Consider the following 20834-nt stretch of genomic DNA (forward strand, 5'->3'; position numbering starts at 1 on the left):
TCGCTGACGTCACAGCCCCCACAGTGCCCCGCCCTGTGAGCGCGGGGTTGTTCGCGGTCACGCCACTGCAGTTCCGAGCACTGCCGCCTCTGACGTCGCTGCGTTGCTATGACGTCACACCAGCCGGCAGACACCACCGCTGCCACCTGCTCTGTTTATTGGGCTGGTTCCGACCACTCCGGAGGCGGGGGGTCTCGGGGAGTGTGGGATGCTGGAGTCCTCAGGGGGCGGGGCCTCGGGGGGTGGGGCTATCTGGGGGCGGGGCCAAGCCCACGGGCGGTGGCGAAGAGGTTGAGGGGGGCGGTGCCATCGGTGATGAGAGTGGACTGCAGCCCCAGGCCCTGCAGCAGCTTCACCTGGGGGCGGGCATGGTGCTGACCATGCCTCCTGGCAGGCCACGCCCCTCATGGCAAACCCCACCCCTTTGCCCCCTCGGGCCACACCCTCCCAAGAGAAGCTCCACCCTCCTGAAGACCCCACCCCCTGAAGACCACACCCCCTGCCAGCAGTCCAGAGGGTGCCCCGCCCAGCAAAGCCCCACCCACTCCACAGAGACCCCACCCCCAGCCAAGGCTCCACCCCTTCCAGGTGGCCATGCCTCCTTCAGGCACCACCCCCTCCAGGTAGCTCCACCCCCTGCCCACCCACCACACAGAGCCTTTCCCCCTCCTCCACCCCAGAGGCCCTGCCCCCAGAGGCCACGCCCCCAGAGGCCACACCCCTCACCTGCAGCTCGGGCCCCGCCCAGGCGATGTCCCGGATGGTTTCGGGCCCCAGGGCGGCCGCCACCTCCCGCACCTGCGAGGCCTCCACTTTCGCCAGCGCCTGGGCCCGCGCTGCCTCCACCTCCCCCCGCTCCCACTGCACCCGCAGCTCCTGGGCCTGCACCTGTTCCAGTCGCGACAGCTCCGCCTCCTGTCGGGGGACGGAAGGTCAGCGTCGGGACGCGCCCTGCCCCGCCCTGGGGCGTGGCTCGCCGGGGGCCCCGCCCTTCCCCACGCACTGTCTCGATGGTGATGGCCTTGGCCTTCAGCTTGGCCTGGAGGATGATGGCTTCGCCCTCGATGCGGGTGGCCTCCGCCCGGGCCTGCGCCTCTGCCCGCGCCACCCCCGTGCTCTCCACCGCCGGGCTGAAGAAGAGGAGGGGGGAGGGAGGAGGAAGCCGAGTCATGCGCCCCGCCCCGGCGCCCCCTGGGAAGGCGGGCGACCCCAGTGCGTGCTGGGAAGATGGCCGACCTGAGGACCTCCAGCTCCAGCAGCTCCCTGCGTGCCCGCTCGGCCTCCACCTGATCCAGGTGCCGTTGGCGCTCCAGACGTCCCCGGGCCTCCTGCGCCAACTGCTCCACCTCGTGCCTGGGGATGGGGGACAGAGGGGCGAGGATGAGGGGGACGTTGGGGACGCGGCGGGGAAACAGGGGACGTGGGGGGACACGGTTAGTACGGGGAGCACGGCAGGGGACATCTGGGGACATGGGGGGAGGGAGGAAAGCACCAGAGGACACGGGGGGACTTAGGGGGTAGGTGGGACGTGGCGGGGCGCGGGGGACAGGGAGGGACATTTGGGGACATGAGGGACACCGAGACCTGGCAGCATCCAGGTGGGAGGGGAGGCGGGAGGGAGGGGAGGTGAGGCGGGGGGACGTGGGAACCTGGCGGCGGCCTCCTGGGAGTGGCGATCTCGATGGCCAGCTGGACGCTGCACTGCAGGGCGTCGCGGGTGCGCTGGTCCACGGGTTCCATGCTATGGATGTCGACGCTCGTCACCACCAGCCCATTGAGGGCGAAGCAGACCTGCTGACACAGCCGCCCGCCGTCGTCGAAGCCGAAGACGGACGAGCAGATGAGACGATTGGAGTTCTGGGGACACGCAGGGACACGTGAGATGCTTGGGGACATCGGGGATGGCAGGGACATGGCAGGGAGGGGGAGCACGCGGGGCTTCATCAAACCCAAACGTGGCTGAGGTCAACCTTGTTGAGTTCTTGGGACACTGGGGAGTCACGGGGACATCGGGGCCACCCACGGTGACACGGAGGGCGGCACCGGTGGCGGCCGTGGGTGAGGTGGGTGAAGGCGGGGACACGGTGGGGGGAAGGGGACGCGGCTGAGCGAGACCTTGTGGAAGTCGTCGAAGGTGACGGCGGCCACGGCGCCGCGCACATGGGAGGCCAGGGCCTTGCAGGCATCGCCCATGAAGCTGGGGATGTTGAAGAGGCGCCCCAGGGCCTTGGGGTCTCCCAGCACCTTGAAATGCCTGCGGGGGGGGAGGGGCGGTTCCGCCCTCAGGCCCCGCCCACCCCGGGCCGCTCCCACCCCAGTCCCACCCACAGCCGCCCCCGCCCCAAGGCCATTTGGCATCTGGCTCCACCTCCCTGCCAAGCCCCGCCTCCTGGCTGTAGGCCACGCCCTCTCCATAGAGGTCCCGCCCCCACAGTGCCCCACCCTGAATACCTAGGCTCCACCCCCAGTGCTGAGGCCACACCCCCTTTCCGAGCCCCACCCACCCCACCCAATTTCGCCCACAAGTCCCCAGCTCCACCCCCAGTTTGACCACAGCCCCACGGCCCAAGTCCTGCCCCGGAGCCCCCTCCCCAAAGCCCTTGCCCCGCCCCAAAAGCCACGCCCATCAAGCCACACACCCCCCCAAAGCCCCGCCCACCAGTTGTAGGCCAGCTGGAGCTGGAGGCGGGCGTGGTCAGCCGTCTCGATGGTGACGATGTCGGTGCAGAAGTAGAGGCCAAGGCGGAGGCAGAGGCTGCAGCAGGCGTGGGGACGCTTGGGGTGGCCAGCCAAGAGGGACAGGACCGTCAGCTGCTCCCCGGGGCCCAGCACCACCAGCTCGGGGCCCAGCACCACCCTGCCAGAGGGCGAGAGCGCGTCAAGGGCACGGGCGACATGCCGAGGACACGCCGAGCACACGCCGAGGACATGCCAAGGACAGGCCGGAGCGCGTCAGAGCCACCCTGCCGGAGTGACGACACGCAGGTACCCAGCAGCGCCTTGTGACGGACCAAGGGCGCCGGTGACGTGCCAAGGACGAAGGGGACAAGACAAGGACGCGCCAAGGAGACGTCACGGAACCACGGGATGCCACGATGAGAGCGTGGCTGCGGTGCAGAGGGACCCCTGAAGGCCATCTTGTCCAGCCCCGCCGTTCAAGCAGGGCCACCAACAGCCAGCGGCCCGTGACCACGTCTAGCGGGGGGTCAGAGATCTCCAGTCCCTTCAGCATCTTTGTGGCCCTTCATTGGACTCTCCAGTACGTCCGTGGCTCTTTTGTACTGGGGAGCGCAGCGCTGGCCATGGCATCCAGGTGGGACCTCACCGGTGCTGAGCTGAGGGGAAGCATCACCTCCATCTGCTGGCCACACTCCTCCTAACGCAGCCTGGGCCACCATTAGCCACCTTGGCAACACTGCTGGCTTGTGGTCACCTTGGTGTCCATCAGGAGGCCCAGGTCTGAGCTGTTCAGCCCCCAGCACATGTTGGTGCCTGGGGTTGTCCCTCCCCAGGGGCAGGATTTTGCACGTCCCCTTGTTGATCTTCATGAGGTTCCTGCCAGCCCATTCCTCCAGCCTGTTGAGGTCCCTCAGGATGGCAGCAGGACTTTCTGGAGTACCAGCCACTCCTTCCAGTTTGGTATCATCTGCAAACTGGCGGAGGGCACACCCTGCCCCGTCATCTGGAGTGTTAATGAAGATGTTAAACAGCACTGGACCCAGTATCGATCCCTGGGGTACACCGCTACTTACTGCCCCCCAACTAGGCCTCGTGCCACCGGTCACCACGCTCTGGGCCTGGCCGCTCGGCCGCTTTTCAGCCCACCTCACTGCTCATCCAGCCCAGACTTCATCAGCGTCTCCGTGAGGATCTTGTGGGAGACAGTGTCGAAGCCTCCCCGAGGTCCCAGCAGGCAACAGCCACTGCTCTCCTCTCGTCTCCAAACCCAGTCGCTTCATCGCAGACGTTTCTCAGGTTGGCCAAGCCCGCCCTCCCCTTGGTGAATCCATGCTGACTTCTCCTGAGGATCCTCCTGTCCTTCACCCGCCTGGAAATGGTTTCCAGGCTGAGCTGCTCCATCACCTTCCCAGGGACGGCGGAGAGGCTGAGCGCCCTGGAGCTCCCCGGGTCCTCCTCCTTGCCCTTCTGGAAGGTGAGGGTGACCTTTCCAGCCTTGGAGCTCCCAGTCGCCAGGATTGAGCAAGGATTATCGAGAGTGGCCTCTCGGTGACATCGGCCGGCTCCTTCAGCACTCGTCGTTGCAGCCCAGCAGGGCTCATGGGCCTATACATTTCCTTACATATTCTTTAAGCTGAACCTCTCCTCCCAAGGGCGCGTCTTCCCCGCTCCCGACTTTCCCTCCGGCCTCTGGAGCCCAGGATCCCTGAGCGCGACTCGCATGGACTGAACCCGAGCACGTGCCGTAACACGAGAGTCCCTGCGCTGTCACTTGCTCCCCAGGGCCCTATGCCACCGACTCTCTCCTCTCGCCGCTCCGGCGTGCGCCAAAACCATGTGAAGGGCGTGGGTCACGTGCCAAGGCCACGGCGGTGCCCACAGCGTCACCTCGCTCCCCGGGGCCCAGCACCACCAGCGCTGGGCCCAGCTGGCCACAGACATGCCAAGGACAGCGGTCACTGGCCAAGGACAATGGTCATGCGCCAAGGACAGCAGCCACACGCCAAGGACAGCGGTCACAGGCCCAGGACAGCGGCCACAGGCCAAGGACACTGGTCACAGGCCAAGGAGAGCGGCCACGCGCCAAGGAGAGCGGCCACACACCAAGGAGAGCGGCCACGCGCCAAGGAGAGCGGCCACGCACCAAGGAGAGCGGTCATGCGCCAAGGAGAGCGGCCACGCACCAAGGAGAGCGGTCATGCGCCAAGGAGAGCGGCCACGCACCAAGGAGAGCGGCCACATGCCAAGGACAGCCGCCACGGGCCAAGATCGCGCTGAGAACCAGCCCAGGGGTCACAGCAACGTCACCCGGTGCCCAGCCCCCCCCCCCCTCCGTGCCCCCTCCATCCCCATCTCTTCCCCCCCAGCCACCTCCTCCTCCATCCCCACTGCGTCCCTCCTCCCCCGCGCCCAGTAACCACGGGCGCTCACCGCGCTCGCCGCTCCCGGTAGTCGTAGACCTGCACGGCAGCGTTGTGGGGGACCTGGTAGGTGACAGCGTGGGTGCAGTCGCATTGGGGGACCCCGAGGTCTGGGCTGGAGGAGGAGCGGCCCCCTATATTGGCGCCGTGGGTGCCTCCCTGGGCTTCGGCCAGCCGTGCCTCCACCGCGGGGGGCAGCTCCTTCTCCCACAGCTCCTCGGCCTCTGTCAGCATGTAGGTCTGGCCCGTCACCACCCGCACCTGCACCCAGAGCCACCTCAGGGCGCCTCCCGGCCGGGACGGCCGCTGCGGGGTCGGGGAACGCCATGGGAGGGGCTTGGGGGGCAACAGGAGCACTGGGAAGGGGTGTGTGGAGGCACTGGGAGAGGTGTAAGGGATACTGGGATGTGGTGGTGGGGTACTGGGAGGGTTTGGAGGAACTGGGATGGGGTTTGGAGGCGCTGGGAGCGGGTATACGGGGTACTGGGAGCACTGGGATGTGGGGGGGGTACTGGGAGGGTTTGGGGGAACTGGGATGGGGTTTGGAGGCACTGGGAGCGGGTATATGGGGTACTGGGAGCACTGGGATGAGGTGTGGGGCATATCTGGGGGCACTGAGAGGGGTTCTGGGAGACTGGGACTGCATTTGGGGGCATGGGGATGAGATGCGTGGAATACTGGGAGCACTGGGGGGGATACTGGGATGGGGTGTATGGTTACTGGGAGCACTGGGAGGGGGTATGGGGGGCACTAAGGGAATGTGGAGCAGTGGAAAGGGGCACAGGAGACTATAGGGGCTTGCATGACGATGGTGGGCTATAGGGATTACGGGGAGTGACTTACGGGAAGCTATAAGGGGCTCTAGTGGGGTTGGGGAGCTATAGGGTTTAGGGGGGAGCTACAGGGGTTAGGGGGGAGGTACAGGGGTCTATGGGGGAGCTACAGGGGTTAGGGGGGAGGTACAGGCGTCTATGGAGGAGCTATAGGGGTTAGGGGGGCAGCTACAGGAGTCTATGGGGGAGCTACAGGGGTCTATGGGGGAGCTATAGGGGTTGGGGGGGAGCTACAGGGGTCTATGGGGGGGCTGCGGGACGCTATAGAGAGCTGTGGGCGAGCCGTAGGGGTTTGGGGGGGCTATAGGTGGTCTATAGAAAGCTCTTGTAGGGGAGCCCTGGAAGCCTATGGGAGCTGTGGGGGAGCTATAGGCAGCCCCCAAGGAGGCTATAAGGGAGCTATAGGGGCCAAGAGGGAGCTCTAGGGGGCTACCAGGAGCTCCAGGGGAGCTATAGGAGCCGCGGCGCCAGGGCGGGCACCTTGCCCGTGCGGATGTCGCGCACGTAGATGCCCTCATTGTCGGCGAGGGGCATGGCCCGGCATCGCTCCAGCACGGCCACCTCGGCCGGCGGCACGTACTCGAGGGGGCCCTGGGCCAGCCAGCGGTCACCCGCCCGCCGCATCACCTCCGTCCCCTCCTGGGAATGCGGGGACTGGCGTCAGCGGCCGGCCTGGGGATGCGGGGACCCCCCCCAGATCCCCCAGGAGTCCCTCACGTAGCCCAACTGTCCCCCAGGGCTCCCAGGTGTCCCCCCCGTGTTGTCCCCTGACCCCACCGGTCATCCCAGTTGCTCCCCGGGTGTCCCCTGGGCCACCTCATCGGTGTCCTTGATGGTCTGGAGCACCTGGAGCAGCCGCCCCTCATCCTCAGAGAGCACGTAGACATCCTGGATGCCAGCCTGGAGCCGCTCACCTGGCTGCAGGAAGAAGGACCTCTCCCCCTGGGGATGCGGGACCGTGTCACCAGCAGGATGGGAAGGTGACAAAGCGGTGGGGACGTGGGGCGGGGGTGTGGGGACACGGGGGGAGACGGGGGAAGGACAGTGGGACATGGTGGGACAGAGGGCAGGGACATGGGTGCGTTAGGGACCCTCGGGGACGTCCCTGGGGGCCACCTTCAAGACCTTCAGGGGTCTACGTGGCCAACTTCTGGTTCCTGGTGGCCACCCATGGGTTCCTATGGGAGCTTAGGGTCCCTCAGCAGGGCATCGGGGCCAACGTTGGTGTCTTGGGGTCCCCAAGACCACCTTTGTGACCACGTTTGGCTACGTCAGGGCCACCCATGGTCCCCACGGCCCCCGGGTCACCTTCGGGACCCTTGGGGACACCTCAGGGCTAAGGTAGAGTCCTTCAGGGGTGCCTTTTGGGGAGACCTCAGAGGGACCCTTGGGGCCACCTTTGAGACTTTTGGGGCCACCTAGGCACACACGAGGTTCCCTCAGAGCGCCCCAAGTGGCCCTGGGGGCCACGCTCAGGTCCTGGGTCTCTCGGGGCACCTCGGGGTCCCCCAGTGACACGACGGTGGTACGTCCCGGTCTTAGGGTTCCTCGGGAGACCCACGGGCAAGCTAAGGCTCCACTCAGTCCCTTGGGGGCCACCTGCGGGTCCCCAGGGGCCACCTTTGGGTGCCCACCTTGATAACGCGCTGCTGGCCCAGCTGGGATTGCCCGTCGGGCCCCACGGGGTCGAGCACCACGCAGTACTGCCGGGGTCCCACCATTGTCACCGTCACCTCGGCCACCACCTCCTCAAACACCTCGGGGATGTACGCTTCGCTCTGGGCCTGGGTCACCAGCCACTCCTCCCCTGTCCGCCACGTCCGGCCCCGCTCGTCCTCGAAGGTCCGCGTCGCCCGCAGGTGCAGGGCTTTCTGCCGGGGGGACGGAGACGCGGCGGGTGAGGGGAGAGGTGAAGCTGGCCCCAGCAGGCCTTGGGCACCCGCAGGCGCAGGGAGAGAGGGTGACGGGACCCCCAAACCCACCCCCGAGGGGCCTCGTCACCCACGAGGGCAGAACCAGTACATGGGACCCCCCCCCGCAAAGCCACCCTGGGCGTCCTGATCACCCGTGGGTGCAGGACCCCCAAACCTATCCCGGGGGGGGTTCATCACCCATGGGTGCAGCAGGAAAGGCGGGAGGGGGGGGTCATCACCCACTGAGGCAGGGGGAACAGGGACCCCCTCGTCACCCGTGGGTGCAGGGGGAACAGGGACAGCAGGGGCGAAGGGGACGGGACCGCCTCGTCGCCCATGGGTGCAGGGGGAACAGGGACAGCAGGGGCGAAGGGGACGGGACCCCCTCGTCGCCCATGGGCGCAGCGGCCACAGGAACAGGGTGGCTTGTAGGAACCCCCCAGCTGCCCCCCTTGGAGGGTCCTTATCACCCGTGGGCGCAAGGGTGCCCACCGTGGTGGATCAAGGGGCAATGGGGACCCTTCGCCCATCCTGGAGGGCTCCTGTCATCCATGGGTGCGGCGGAATAGGGACAGGGGACCCCCAAACGCAGTCCGGAGGGGCCCGCTCACCCATGGGTGCCAGGGTCAGGGTGCTCAGTACCTTGTCTGTGAGGATGTAGGCATCCACGACGTCAACCACCTCCTCGTAGACGCCGGGCAGGTAGGCACCCACCTGCTTCACCAGCCACTCCTCGCCTGGGAGCAGGGGGATGGGTGCTGGGGGTGCTGGGGGGCTCGGGGGGAACTGGGAGCCCCAGGGGTGCTGGGACCCCAGGGGTCATCGGGGTGCGGGGAGAACCGTGGGGTGCTGAGGGACCTATGGATCTGGAGCATCCTTGGGGGGCGGGGGGTGCTACAGGTGGACCAGCAGCCCTGAGGGTGCCGGGGGGTCCCCAGGGGCAGGTGGGAGGATGTGAAGGGTGCTGGGATGGGGGTCTCGGGGGTTCGGAGAGTCCCAGGGGTGCTGGGGGACAAGATGGGGGCCCAGAGGTACTGCGGGGTGACGGACGGGGGTTATGGGGGTGGGGTGGGAGCAGTGAGGGTCCCAGAGGTGCTGTGGGGTGGGGTTATGGGGTGGGGTGGGGGTCCCAGGGGTGCTGTGGGGTGGGGAGGGGGGTTATGGGGTGGGGCAGGGGTCCCAGGTGTGCTGCGGGGTGACAGAGGGGGGTTATGGGGTGGGGGTCCCAGGGGCGCTGTGGGGTGGGGGTTATGGGGCAGGGGTCCCAGGGGCGCTGTGGGGTGGGGGAGTTATAGGATGGGGCGGGGGTCCCACGGGTGCTGCGGGGTGGGGTGGGTGTCCCCAAGGTGCTGTGGGGTGGGGTTGGTTCCTAGAGGTGCTGCGGGGTGGGGGTTATGGGGTGGGGGTCCCAGGGGCGCTGTGGGATGGGGGTTATGGGGTGGGGGTCCCAGGGGTGCTGCGGGGTGGGGGTTATGGGGCGGGGGTCCCAGGGGTGCTGCGGGGTGGGTCAGGGGTCCCAGGGGCGCTGCGGGGTGCCGGCGGGGGCGCGGGGTGGGGCGGCGGGCGCTACCGGTGACGCAGCGGGCACCGCGGCAGTTGAGGCACTCTTTGCGTGCCTGCAGGCGCACGGCCTGGTTGTGGCTGATGACAGTGGCCTGCAGCGTCTCGGCCACCTCCACCTCCTTGCGAGGGACGTAGGTGCCTGGGGGGCGGCGCCGTCAGCCTGGGATCCCCAAGGGGGAGACGCCCCCGCCCCTGCTCACCGGGGCCCTCAAAGAGCCACTCGTCGCCCGCCACCACCCGCGTCCCGTCCTCGGCCTCGAAGTCGAGCAGGGCCCGCAGGTGCAGGGCGGTGTTGGCCAGCACCACCTGCAGCGGGGTGACACCCTGGCGACACACGGACACAGCAGAGGTGATGCTGCGGGGACACACGGACATGGGGGGTGACGCCCTGGGGACACACGGACACAGGGAGGGGACACACGGACAGGGGGTGACGCCCTGGGGACACACAGACAGGGGGGTGATGCCCCAGGGACACATGGATGCGGAGGGTGATTCCCTGGGGACACACGGACGGGGGGTGACACACTGGGGACACACAGACATAGGGGGTGACACCCTGGGGACACACGGACACAGGGGAGGTGACACACTGGGAACACACGGACAGGGTGTGACGCACCAGGGACACACGGACGCGGGGGAGGTGATGCCCTGGGGCCACACGGACAGGGGGGAGGTGATGCCCTGGAGACACACAGATGGGGGGGGGGGGGGGTGACACCCCAGAGACACACGGGTGGGGGTTGATGCCCTGGGGCCACACGGACAGGGGGGAGGTGATGCCCTGGAGACACACAGATGGGGGGGGGGCGGTGACACCCCAGAGACACACGGGTGGGGGTTGATGCCCTGGGGCCACACGGACAGGGGGGAGGTGATGCCCTGGAGACACACAGATGGGGGGGGGGGCGGTGACACCCCAGAGACACACGGGTGGGGGTTGATGCCCTGGGGACACACGGACAGGGGGGAGGTGATGCCCTGGAGACACACAGATGGGGGGGGGGTGACACCCCAGAGACACACGGGTGGGGGTTGATGCCCTGGGGACACACGGACAGGGAGGGTTATGGGGCCCATAGGGGCCAGAGGAGCCACAAGGGCTATAGGTGGCCATGGCAGGCCATGGGGCGGGTTAGGGAGGGGTTATGGGACCCACAGGGGCCGGAGGAGGCACAGGGGCTATAGGGGACCATGGCAGGCTATGGGGTGGGTTACAGAGGGGTCATGGGGCCCACAGGGGCCGGAGGAGCCGTAGGGAGCGGTGGGGCGGCGGCAGGGGCTATAGGTACCTGCTGGATCTCCTCACCGGGGTAGAGGGGGAAGGGCTCGCGGGCCAGGCGCACCTCGAGGTCGGTGTGCCGCAGGCGGGCCTGCCCGGCCGTGTCCACCAGCACGGCCCCCGCCGGGCCCTGCGCCACCGGGTGCAGCACCAGGCAGTAATGGCTGGGCGGCACCACCAGCATGAGCCGCGAGGGCGAACAGCACACTGGGGGTGGCCCGTGGGGTGCCTATAGAGCCCGCCCGCCCCCCAGCCCTATAGTCCCCCCAGGGCCCTACAGAGCCCCCCAACCAACCCCCAGCCCTCTGCGGCCCTATAGAGCCCCCCAACCAACCCCGCCAGCCCTGAACAGCCCTATAGAGCCCCCCCAGGGCCCTACGGAGCCCCTATGGCCCTATAGAGGCCCCCAACCAACCCCGCCAACCCTGAACAGCCCTATAGAGCCCCCCCAGGGCCCTATAGAGTCCCTCAACCACCCCCCCAGCCCTGTACGGCCCTATAGAGCCCCCCCGGGGCCCTATAGCCAGAGACACGCCCCCCCACCCCCACCGCACAGCACCCACCTCTCATGGTCCTGGCGGACGTAGGTGTGGGGCCCGACCTCCACGCGGGTGACGTTGCTGTTGAGGTCCAGCACGTGGACGTAGTGGTAGGGGGGGATGCGGATGACAGGGTCCTCCATGGGGCAGGAGACTTCGCCATGGGGCAGGAGACCTCGCTGTGGGGCAGGAGACCTTCCCGGAGTGTAGGTGAGCTTGCGGTGGGGCAGGAGACCTTGCCATGGGGTGGAGAAGGTTGCCGTGGGGCTGACGAGGTTGCTGTGGGGTGGAGAAGCTCACGGTGGAGGGGCGAAGACTTCACCATGGGGCTCACAGTGCGGGGGGGAGGCCTGGGCATGGGGTGGGAAAAGCTGGCCGTGAGGCAGAGGAGCTCATGGCAGCGTGGGGTGGCCGGGGCCCTGCCGTGGGGTGGGAAAGCTTGCTGTGGGGCAGGCGAGCTTGCTATGGGGCTGGGGGGTAAGGAGGCCTCCCTGTGGGGCAGGAGGCCACCTCGCCATGGGGCTGGAGACCTCGCCGTGGGGCACGAGACCTCGCTGTGGGGCTGGAGACCTCCCTGTGGGGCAGGAGACCTCCTCACCATGGGGCTGGCGAGATTACCATGGGGCTGGGGGGAAAGGAGACCTCGCCGTGGGGCAGGAGACCACCTTGCCATGGGGCTGGAGACCTCCCTGGGGGGGCTGGAGACCACCTCGCCGTGGGGCTGGGGACCTCACCGTGGGGCAGGACACCTCGCTGTGGGGCAGCAGAGACCAGAAGAGCCCGTGGGCAGACCCAGCCCCGCCACAGGCAGGGCCCGGCCCCTTGGGGCCCTCCCATGGGCCCACATTTACCCCCCCGGGGCTGGATCTGCCCCCCCCCAGGCTGTATTTACCCCCCCCCGGGCTGCGTTTACACCCGCGCTGCCCCGCCCAGGCTGGGATTTCCCAGGCAGGGCCAGGCTCAGCACGGAGCGGCCCCAGGGTCGCCGCGGCGGTGCCGGGGGGCGGGAGGGGACGGAGGGGTCGGTGCTGGTACCGGTACCGGTCCCTGCCCTGGCCCTGGGGAACCGGAGCCCTGGCGGGCGCAGGCCGGGAGTCCCGGGCCCTGGTCGCGTTGCTGGGCAACCGGTGCCGCCATCTTGGCCTCCGCTGCCTGGGGCGCGCTCCCATTGGTGGGCGGGGGGAAGGGGGCGGGGTCAGGGGCGGAGGGGTCAGACAGAGGGATGGAGGGATGGAAGGACAGAGGGACAGGGGGACAGACGGAGGGACAGAGGGAACGTGGAGACCAGTGGCAGGGTTGTGGGGACTGGGGCGGGGGGTGGGGGGGTGGGGTGACGTCCAGGTGGGTACGGGGATGGGGGGATGTGGGGAGGGGGGGATGTGGGGGCACTGGGGGGATGTGAGGAGTGGGGAGATGTGGGGGGACTGGAGGGATGTGGGGGGACTGGGGGGATGGGGGCACTGGGGAAGATCTGGGGACGGGGGAGAGATGTGGGGGCACTGAGGGGGATGTGGGGGCACTGGGGGGATGTGGGATGACTGGGAACGTGGCAGGGGTTCCTCAGCTCCTTTCGGCAATTCTTTAAACGCAAATACAAAAGGAAAAACCTGCTAATAAGCACAACGACTCCAGTCGGTGCCAAGCAACTCCTGCTTGGTACCTTTGGAAAAAGAAGTCTTTAGCGTCAAGCCCTTCAAAACCCGAAATACAATCACAGTCAAGAGCCAGTCCCATCAACATCCCAGCCAATGCAAACGACTGCAACCTAAACCGGATTATTTTATAAAAAAACAGACCCAGCAGGATCTGTTCGGAATGAGTTTCGGCAGGAACAGAGCACAGACCTGTAAGCACCGCTCTTTCTGTGGCTGTGCCCACGTCCATGGTAAATACAAGTAAAAAGACGATGAAGCGACTGCTCATAGAACGCGCAAAAACCCCCAAAGGTGCCCGCGTTGGGTGCAGAACTCCGCAAGCTTGGTCTTCGAGCCCAGAAAGAGCTCGAGTTCAATCCCAAGACCAGGAAAGCATTTGGACTTTCAACAAGAAGCTTTTCTCGGGGCACTCTGAAGAGAAAAGGGTCTTTGGTGAGCTCCTTAAAAGGGAAAGGTTTTAATTTCTAACACTTTCCAAGTGAGGGAGCAGAAGGAAGACGTCCCCTGCCCCACCTGGGCGAAGAACCTCTCCGCTTACAAAGCAAAAGCTGCCTGGGTCGTTCGCACGTCTGCGGGGAAAGGAGGGGACAGGGACGGCTGTAACAAAACCAGCCACACTCTGCCCCGACCCCTCGCGGAGGAGCAGCCGACCATTCCACAGGAGCCGCGCCGAGCTCGTGCAACGCTTTTAATCTCCTCCGACCAGCGCCCTGGAAAGACACGGGCTCAATTTGCCACTGTACTTGAACCAGCGCAATTGCTTCCGCTTCCAACTCGACGGAAGAGACCAGCGGAACGAACCCGAACACGCACTCAGACACGGGGAAAACCCACGCCAGCCTCGGTATCAGTTACCCCGAAATCTTCTTCCTCCGCCATCCGGACAGAGGCCAAGGAGGGGCTTTATTCCGGGGGGGCTGGCACTGGGGCGTGGATTCTTTCTGGTCACGTCCGCTTCCTTTAGAGCAGGCAAAAGCACCAAGAGTTGAAGCCCAATTAACCCACGATGGCCTCCAGAAGCTTCCAAATTGCTGCTTTTTTTTTTTCCAAAATAGTATTTTTAGAGAGATCTTCCAAGCGCTCTTGTGAGAAGCGATTTGCGCGGTCTGCGTTTTGGGAACGGGAATTACGTCGGGAACAGCAGCTGACCGCGGCATGGGATGGCGCGGTGCAAGCGCGACGTAAAACCTCGCGTACCCCCCGCGTCAGCCTCCTCAAGCAACTCCACCCTGGCCTTTCCCTCTGCAAAACGCTGACATCTTTTGGGGCGCGAGTTACACTCGGATGAGGGAAAAAAAACCCTTTTTCAGTTGAAGATTTCCCTTAAGAAAACTTTATTTAGTTCAGGATTATTTACTACGTCTCCTGGTTTGTCAGCAAACCCTCCCGTCTCCCCATCCCGGCAAGGCACAATAAAGCGGCACGGTTTCTCTCCGTCAATCAAACGTAACCCGCCAATCGCCTCCGGAGATGCTGGCACCTCCCGTGACGCGTGCAGGGAAGCAGCAAGCAGAGCATTCCCTGGTTTTGTTTTAAACGTGATGGTGTAAATTGTTTTAGGTGACCTCTTCCCCTCTTCAGGAAACAGAAATGCAAGAATGCGACTTTGAAACAGCCTTCGCCTTCTGTGGGGGAGGCGAAAAATCCACAGCTCCTTTTTCACGAGTAATTGTTCATTTTGGGGGGGAAAACTAGAATCTGGTGGTTGGTTGTGCGTTTGTCGGGAGAGTTTCTTCCAGGTTACACAATTCCCTGCTGTGACATGGCACACTACGATACCTGGGATGGATATCCAGCGTCTGGGATGGACATCCAGCGTCTGGGATGGACATCCAGTGAACCAGGAATTGTTTTTCTACATATCCTAAAGAAGAGAGAATTCCCAATGACAAAAATACGCATGCCCTGATTTCATGGGCCGCTGGTTCAAGTGGTCGGCAGGACACTTCACGACATCTACAACGACGAGCAGCTGGAGACTGGGTGACCAGTGTGAGTTTACAAAGCATTTCAGAAAAGTCTTGATGTTTTCCACAGATTCTTCAAATTCAATAAAAAAATATTCTCTGTTGAGCTCGGAAGAAACAAAAGCAACCATCTAATACCTTCTCTGGTCACCCGTTGAGTCCTCCCGACATTTGCAAAGCCACCAACGCAGTAGGTCAACATTTATTTGATGCAATCGGTCTGTTACAGCCAGGAATCCTGTGAGAGAACAGATCCAAAATTAGAGGTGAGCTTGTTTGGAAAAACGCAGCACAGTTTGGCAGAGTAAATGCAGGAAGATCTCAAAAAGCCGGACGTCGCCTCTCCCAGAACACTGCAAGGTACATGGAATATTCCCAAAAGATCTGGGCACCGCCGCACAGGCAAAGCGGTCGCCATTTCCAGCATTTTAAGGAGTATGCGAATATGAACAACAAACCTGACCCCTCCAGGAAATGCCAGCTGTCAACGCAAAAAGGAACACACAGCCCCAACGGAAAAACAGATCACCAGGATCGAGAGCTCGACCCAACACCTCAATGGAAGAAAATTCAAAACACGGCCCCATCTCCTCGCGCCGGGTTTGAATTTGCGACAGCCGTTTAATTCTGCAGCTTGGAAAAGCTCCGAGGTCACAAAAACGGGAGTTTCCTGGGTCTCAGAGTAATTCTAGAGCTTAAGCGGGATAGACATCAACTCTAGGTCAGATAATACATGCAACGCTCATCACCGACCGAGGAAGGCAACCCCCTCCGGTCCTACCCAAGGCTTCCAAGCGCGACACGCTTTCCTCCTAAAACAGGGCGCCGCCCTGTTTGCGTCTGACACCGCCAATATATTTCTTCCTTGAAACGGGACTAGAGATACGTTACGCACGCTCTCAAGGCTGGGAGCCCTGGAGCCTTTCGGGTGGTGTTTTTCACCACAGATTGCAGGAGAAAGAAAACGGAAGACGGAGGAGACGGTGGGAAATTTAATCTACAACGGAGAGCGCTACGGTGAACAAATACGACCGAGACCGAGTCCTTTCCCGCGGGGGAAAAGCACGCACCAAATAAATAACCGCTGAGCGGAGCGGTACAATTTTATCATTATACAGGGGAAAAAAGCAGATTTGAGGAAGACAACGTAAGAACCGACAACGACAACGCTTCTTTTGTATAGTCTGATCTGAATTCTCTCAGTGCCAGGAGGCACACAAGGCGCGAACATCGTTCTTCCACTTCGATCGGTCTGCGGCTGCGTGCTCTGGAGCCCCAAGGGCCACAGCGCAGTCTTCTGTTGGTTTTTTCCTCAGGACATGACCGATCCAGTTCCATCTCCTCCTCCTCACTTCATTACTGATTTTCTCCATCTCCGAGTTGATGCTCGTCGTTTCTGCAACTTTTTATTTTTTTTCCGGGAGGAGGTAGTTGGCCTCCTGCCCAACCCCCATGACTTGGAGGGCCAGTGGGTTTTCTGTCAGGGTGGCCTTCCCTTAGGCTGCGTTGGTTCGCGGCACCTTCTTCAATTTTATCCGGTGCACCCTCCAGAGAGGGATCCCCTATCCACCCCCCAGGGGACGCGCCTGCTAGCCGTGCAGCCCCAGCCGAAGGTCTTTTGTATAGTACTAAAGTGTAAATCGACTACACGTAAAAAGTGTATGTACTGCACAAATATATAGCTTATGTAAACATTAAATTATTCTTTAATTCGATATTATCACAGACAGTCATACGTTTCTGCGTATAAATACCTATAAAAGCTTCACGCTTCCTCTGGCCACAGACATCTTTCGCCTCAACCTGCGCCAAGAAGAATTCGCAAACCCCAAGAGGAATCACCTACAAGGTTCCAGTAAAACCTGTAGCTGAGAAATATCTTGAGAAGTCTGCTACAAAATTCATGAAGAATGCAGACAACACCACTGGTAAAGGAACATTAAAAGCACAACGTTCCCAATTCTGATTTTTTTTTTTTTTTTAGAGATGAATCCTGAAGTTTGGCCCATTATTTTTTCATAATGTAATCCCAAATCTGATTTTTCTTTTTTTGAGAGGAATCCTAAAGTTTGGCCCGTTTTTTTTAGTAATGTAATCCGGAATCTGATTTTTCTTGGAGATGAATCCTAAACTTTGGCTCGTTAGATTATTTTTTAGTACTGTAATCCCAAATATATGTATTTTTTTTTTCTGGAGATGAATCCTAAAGTTTTGCCCTTTAGATTACTTTTCGTAATGTAATCCCAAATCTGATTTTTTTTTTGGAGATGAGTCCTAAACTTTGGCCTGTTAGATTATTTTTTAGTATTGTAATCACAGATCTGATTTATTTTTTGGAGATTAGTTCATAAAATTCTGCCCGTTAGATTATTTTTCAGTCATGTACTGACATACTTTTTGCCATTGGTATATCCAACAGCATGTAATGATTATATAAACTATAGATTTACACAGTACATGAACTTTTATGTGTAGTGTGTTTAGTACTGTGCAGTTCCTCAGTCTGCACTCATCGAGATCGTTAACTGCAAGCGGTCATTTCCACCGTTACCCTGTTACCTTCACCTGGCCGTGCCGGGGGTCGACAGGCGATGAGGACGGTGACCTGCGCTGGCACTGACCGCACCGCCGACGTCAGGCGATGAAGGCCAGAATTGCGGCTGCCTTCGCTCACCGCAGCCCTCCCGCAAGATCCGCTGCCGTCCGCCCCCAGGAAAGATCGCTCCTCCTCAAACACGCCGACAGACTGCGCCGCCAGCAGGGCAGGAGTTTAGTTCTGAAACAGAGAAGCATCAAAACAGAGCGATGAAAATGCCTTCGTTAACACTTAGAAATGTTCGTTAACATAAACACCTTAGTTAACACTTACAAATTTGCAGCCTGTCAAATATTTTCCCGCCCCTTAACAACTTAAGACATACTGACCATGCCTGCGTACTGCGTGCACGACGCACGTGCGTGTAAGCACGTATACGCACGTGCGTGTGCATATACCTGCGCAACTACATTTCTTTCCCCCGCTTCTATTTTCTGGTCCAGAAGCATCAAGCTCCATCTCAAGTTCAATACATGCAAGCAATAAGGCACTAATTCGGATCATCGGGAATGACCCTGGCAGCCAAACAAAGACATCAGCACCCCGACGACTCTCAAAAATAACAAGATTACGTTTCGGGGAACTTACTGTCAAGTGTCAAAGCCGCCACAACCTGAAGCGGCACTCGGAAGGGAATTCTCATATGCATACCTGTACATACATATACGTCTTTCTCTCTCCCCTATTGCTTCCCACAGCCATGCTGAGATGAGTCGGTACTTACGTAGTCACCTGGCCTTCTCCCAGGCGAAGTTTTGGGTCGGTTTTTGGTTTTGGGGGGGAGGAGGGGCTGGGAGCTGCCTGGTGGGAAAGGACCTGGGGGTGCTGGTCGACAGCCGCTGAACATGAGCCAGCAGGGTGCCCAGGTGGCCAAGAGGGCCAATGGCACCCTGGCTTGTGTCAGGAACGGTGTGGCCAGCAGGAGCAGGGAGGTGATGGTGCCCCTGTGCTGGGCACTGGTGAGGCCGCCCCTCGAATGCTGTGCTCAGCGCTGGGCCCCGCACCCCAAGGCGGCCATGGAGGGGCTGGAGCGTGGCCAGAGCCGGGCAGCGAGGCTGGGGCAGGGGCTGGAGCACAAGGCTGGGGAGGAGCGGCTGGGGGAGCTGGGGGGGCTCAGCCTGGAGAAGAGGAGGCTGAGGGGAGCCCTCCTCGCTCTCTGCAACGGCCTGAAAGGAGGCTGGAGCCGGGGGGGTCGGTCTCTGCTCCCCAGGAACAAGCGATGGGACGAGAGGGAACGGCCTCAAGCTGCACCAGGGCAGGTTTGGGTTGGATTTTAGGAAAAACTTCTTCCCCGAAAGGGCTGTCGGGCCCTGGCACAGGCTGCCCAGGGAGGCTGTGGAGTCTCCATCCTCGGAGAGGATGAATCTGAGCCGTCCCCTCGTAAATCTGAAAAGGAGAATTACAATACCGTTAGCTGATCCTTTTTTACAACATTTCAACAGATCCTTCTGCGCTTCCTAGCGCTAATCCAGCGTGGGTTAGGATGTGCAGGAAGAGAAAACGGGAAACAACTCTGGTGCGAGCCGAGTGACTGCAGCGGGCCAAACGTCATGAACCGCACGTGAGCTGTGCAGAGCCGGCCTCATTCTCGTGGGCGCGCAGCAAAACCTGGTGAGGTTCTCCTGAAACGAAGAGAGGGGCGAAGAGGGATGGGGAAAGCGCTTCAATCGGGGCGGAAAAGGCACCATTTAGGTCTTACGAAGGAGGCTTTAAGCAGCAGGGGGAGGGGAGGAGGTGACCTGTGCTGAAAGCGTTGCACTTTCTTTGACTGGCCTACCAGCTGCGGCAAACGCTCCTTTCATCCGTTTATGCCCTGCTGCACCGTATGCCTTTTTTCTTTCTTTTTTGGTTTTTTTTAAATTTCTTTCCTTTTTCTCACTTCTTTCTTTTCATTTCTTTCCTTTTTCTCATTTCTTTTTCTTTCTTTTCATTTCTTTCCTTTTTTCATTTCTTTCTTTCATTTCTTTCCTTCTTTCATGTCTTTCTTTTAATTTCTTTCCATTTTCTTTTCTTTCTTTTCATTTCTTTTTTCATTTCTTTCTTTTCATTCCCTTCCTTTTTCTCATTTCATTTTCTTTCTTTTCATTTCTTTCCTTTTTCTCGTTTCTCTTTTCTTTCTTTTCATTTCTTTCCTTTTTCTCATTTCTCTTTTCTTTCTTTTCATTTCTTTTCTTTTTTCTTTTCTTTCCTTTCTTTCTTTTAATTTCTTTCCTTTTTTCTTTTCTTTCTTTTTCATTTCTTTCCTTTGTTTCTTTCCTTTTTTCTTTCTTCCTCTTTCTTCTTTTCCTTCTTTCTTCTTCCTTCTTCCTTCCTTCTTCTTCCTTCTCTCTTCTTCCTTCCTCCCTTTCCTTCCTTTTTTCTTCTTTTTCTTTTTTCTTTCCTTTCCTTCCCCTTTTCTTTTCTTTCTTTCTTTCTTCTTTTTTTCTTTCTTCCGTCTTCTTTTCTTTCGCCACCTATTCTTGCACTTTCCTCTAGAAACACTCTGCACCTTCCCTGTGTTCTCCTTGCCTTGCTGGCAGCAAAGACAGAGATGCCCACCGGAACAGGAACGCGGGCCCGCTGCGGGAAGGCAGCCGAACACTCCCGAGGTGCAGCGCGAGGCGATCCACAGGCAGCAGAGTTCGGGGCTTTAAGTGTTTCAGCTCCCAGCTCTGCCAAAACTTGCTTTGGCAAATTGCTCAAAGGCAGGCAAATTCCCTGTCTCTGGAGTCATAAACTAGGGATAATCTTCCCAAAGTTTACAAAGCTTTGCAAAAATAAAGACGCTATGACCTGGGGTCATGTTAGTTTTTTGGTTCGGAGGCGATTGCTCATTCTCAGAGGGAATTCTCTGACTGCTGCCGCTTCCCCCATGTCAATCCGGTTCATCGAACAGTTTTTGCCTTGTTCGTACGCCGTGCCCTCTGGAGCAAACAGAGCTGGAAGCTCTCCTCTCCTCCAGACCCGTAACGAAGCCGTGAGGGTCCAAGCCTACGTGGGACCCTTACAGCGATGCGCATAGCGGGGCTGTTCCATCCAAACAGGCCTGCTGGGAACTCGGCCTCCCCAGATGGCGTACGGGAGCCGCGGGGACCTCAGCCGCTCCTCCTGCCGTCTGCTCATCTGCCGCGCTGAGTTACTGGCTGAGGAAGACAGCCATGACACTCACGACATCAAAACCCACTGTCTCCTTAAGGAACCCTGAGCAAGGTTGAGGGTTGTAAGCCAAGTCGTTTCAAGAATCCTCGACAATTCAAGAAGTTTTTTCAATTTGAGAAACTGAGTTAGGAGTTTCTCTCAGAATAGCCTCGATTCGTAGCCAGGCCGAAACCCAGAGCAAAGCACGGATGGGTACGAATGTTCCCAGTCAACCCAGGAGCAGAATTGTGTCACGCTGAGAAACAC

General features: G+C 60.8%; 1 protein-coding gene across 1 annotated transcript; it reads right to left on the reverse strand.

Annotated features, from left to right (window-relative positions):
- Positions 1 to 220: 220 nt before the first annotated feature.
- Positions 221 to 17612, reverse strand: LOC309603491 (major vault protein-like; the record flags this gene model as incomplete). The annotated part of the gene is given in 20 exon segments (XM_082338324.1): positions 221 to 262; positions 264 to 356; positions 727 to 915; positions 1004 to 1130; positions 1237 to 1353; positions 1650 to 1668; positions 1671 to 1857; positions 2116 to 2254; positions 2660 to 2857; positions 5110 to 5360; positions 6413 to 6571; positions 6749 to 6874; positions 7567 to 7803; positions 8488 to 8582; positions 9416 to 9547; positions 9609 to 9732; positions 10704 to 10886; positions 10888 to 10900; positions 11257 to 11511; positions 17414 to 17612. Coding segments are annotated over 19 exon segments (2550 nt in total). The 5' UTR covers positions 11376 to 11511; positions 17414 to 17612.
- Between the last annotated feature and the right edge of the window lie 3222 nt (positions 17613 to 20834).

Source organism: Platalea leucorodia (assembly GCF_965183815.1).
Source record: "Platalea leucorodia genome assembly, contig: HAP1_HAP1_SCAFFOLD_113, whole genome shotgun sequence".
Taxonomy (NCBI): Eukaryota; Metazoa; Chordata; class Aves; order Pelecaniformes; family Threskiornithidae; genus Platalea; species Platalea leucorodia.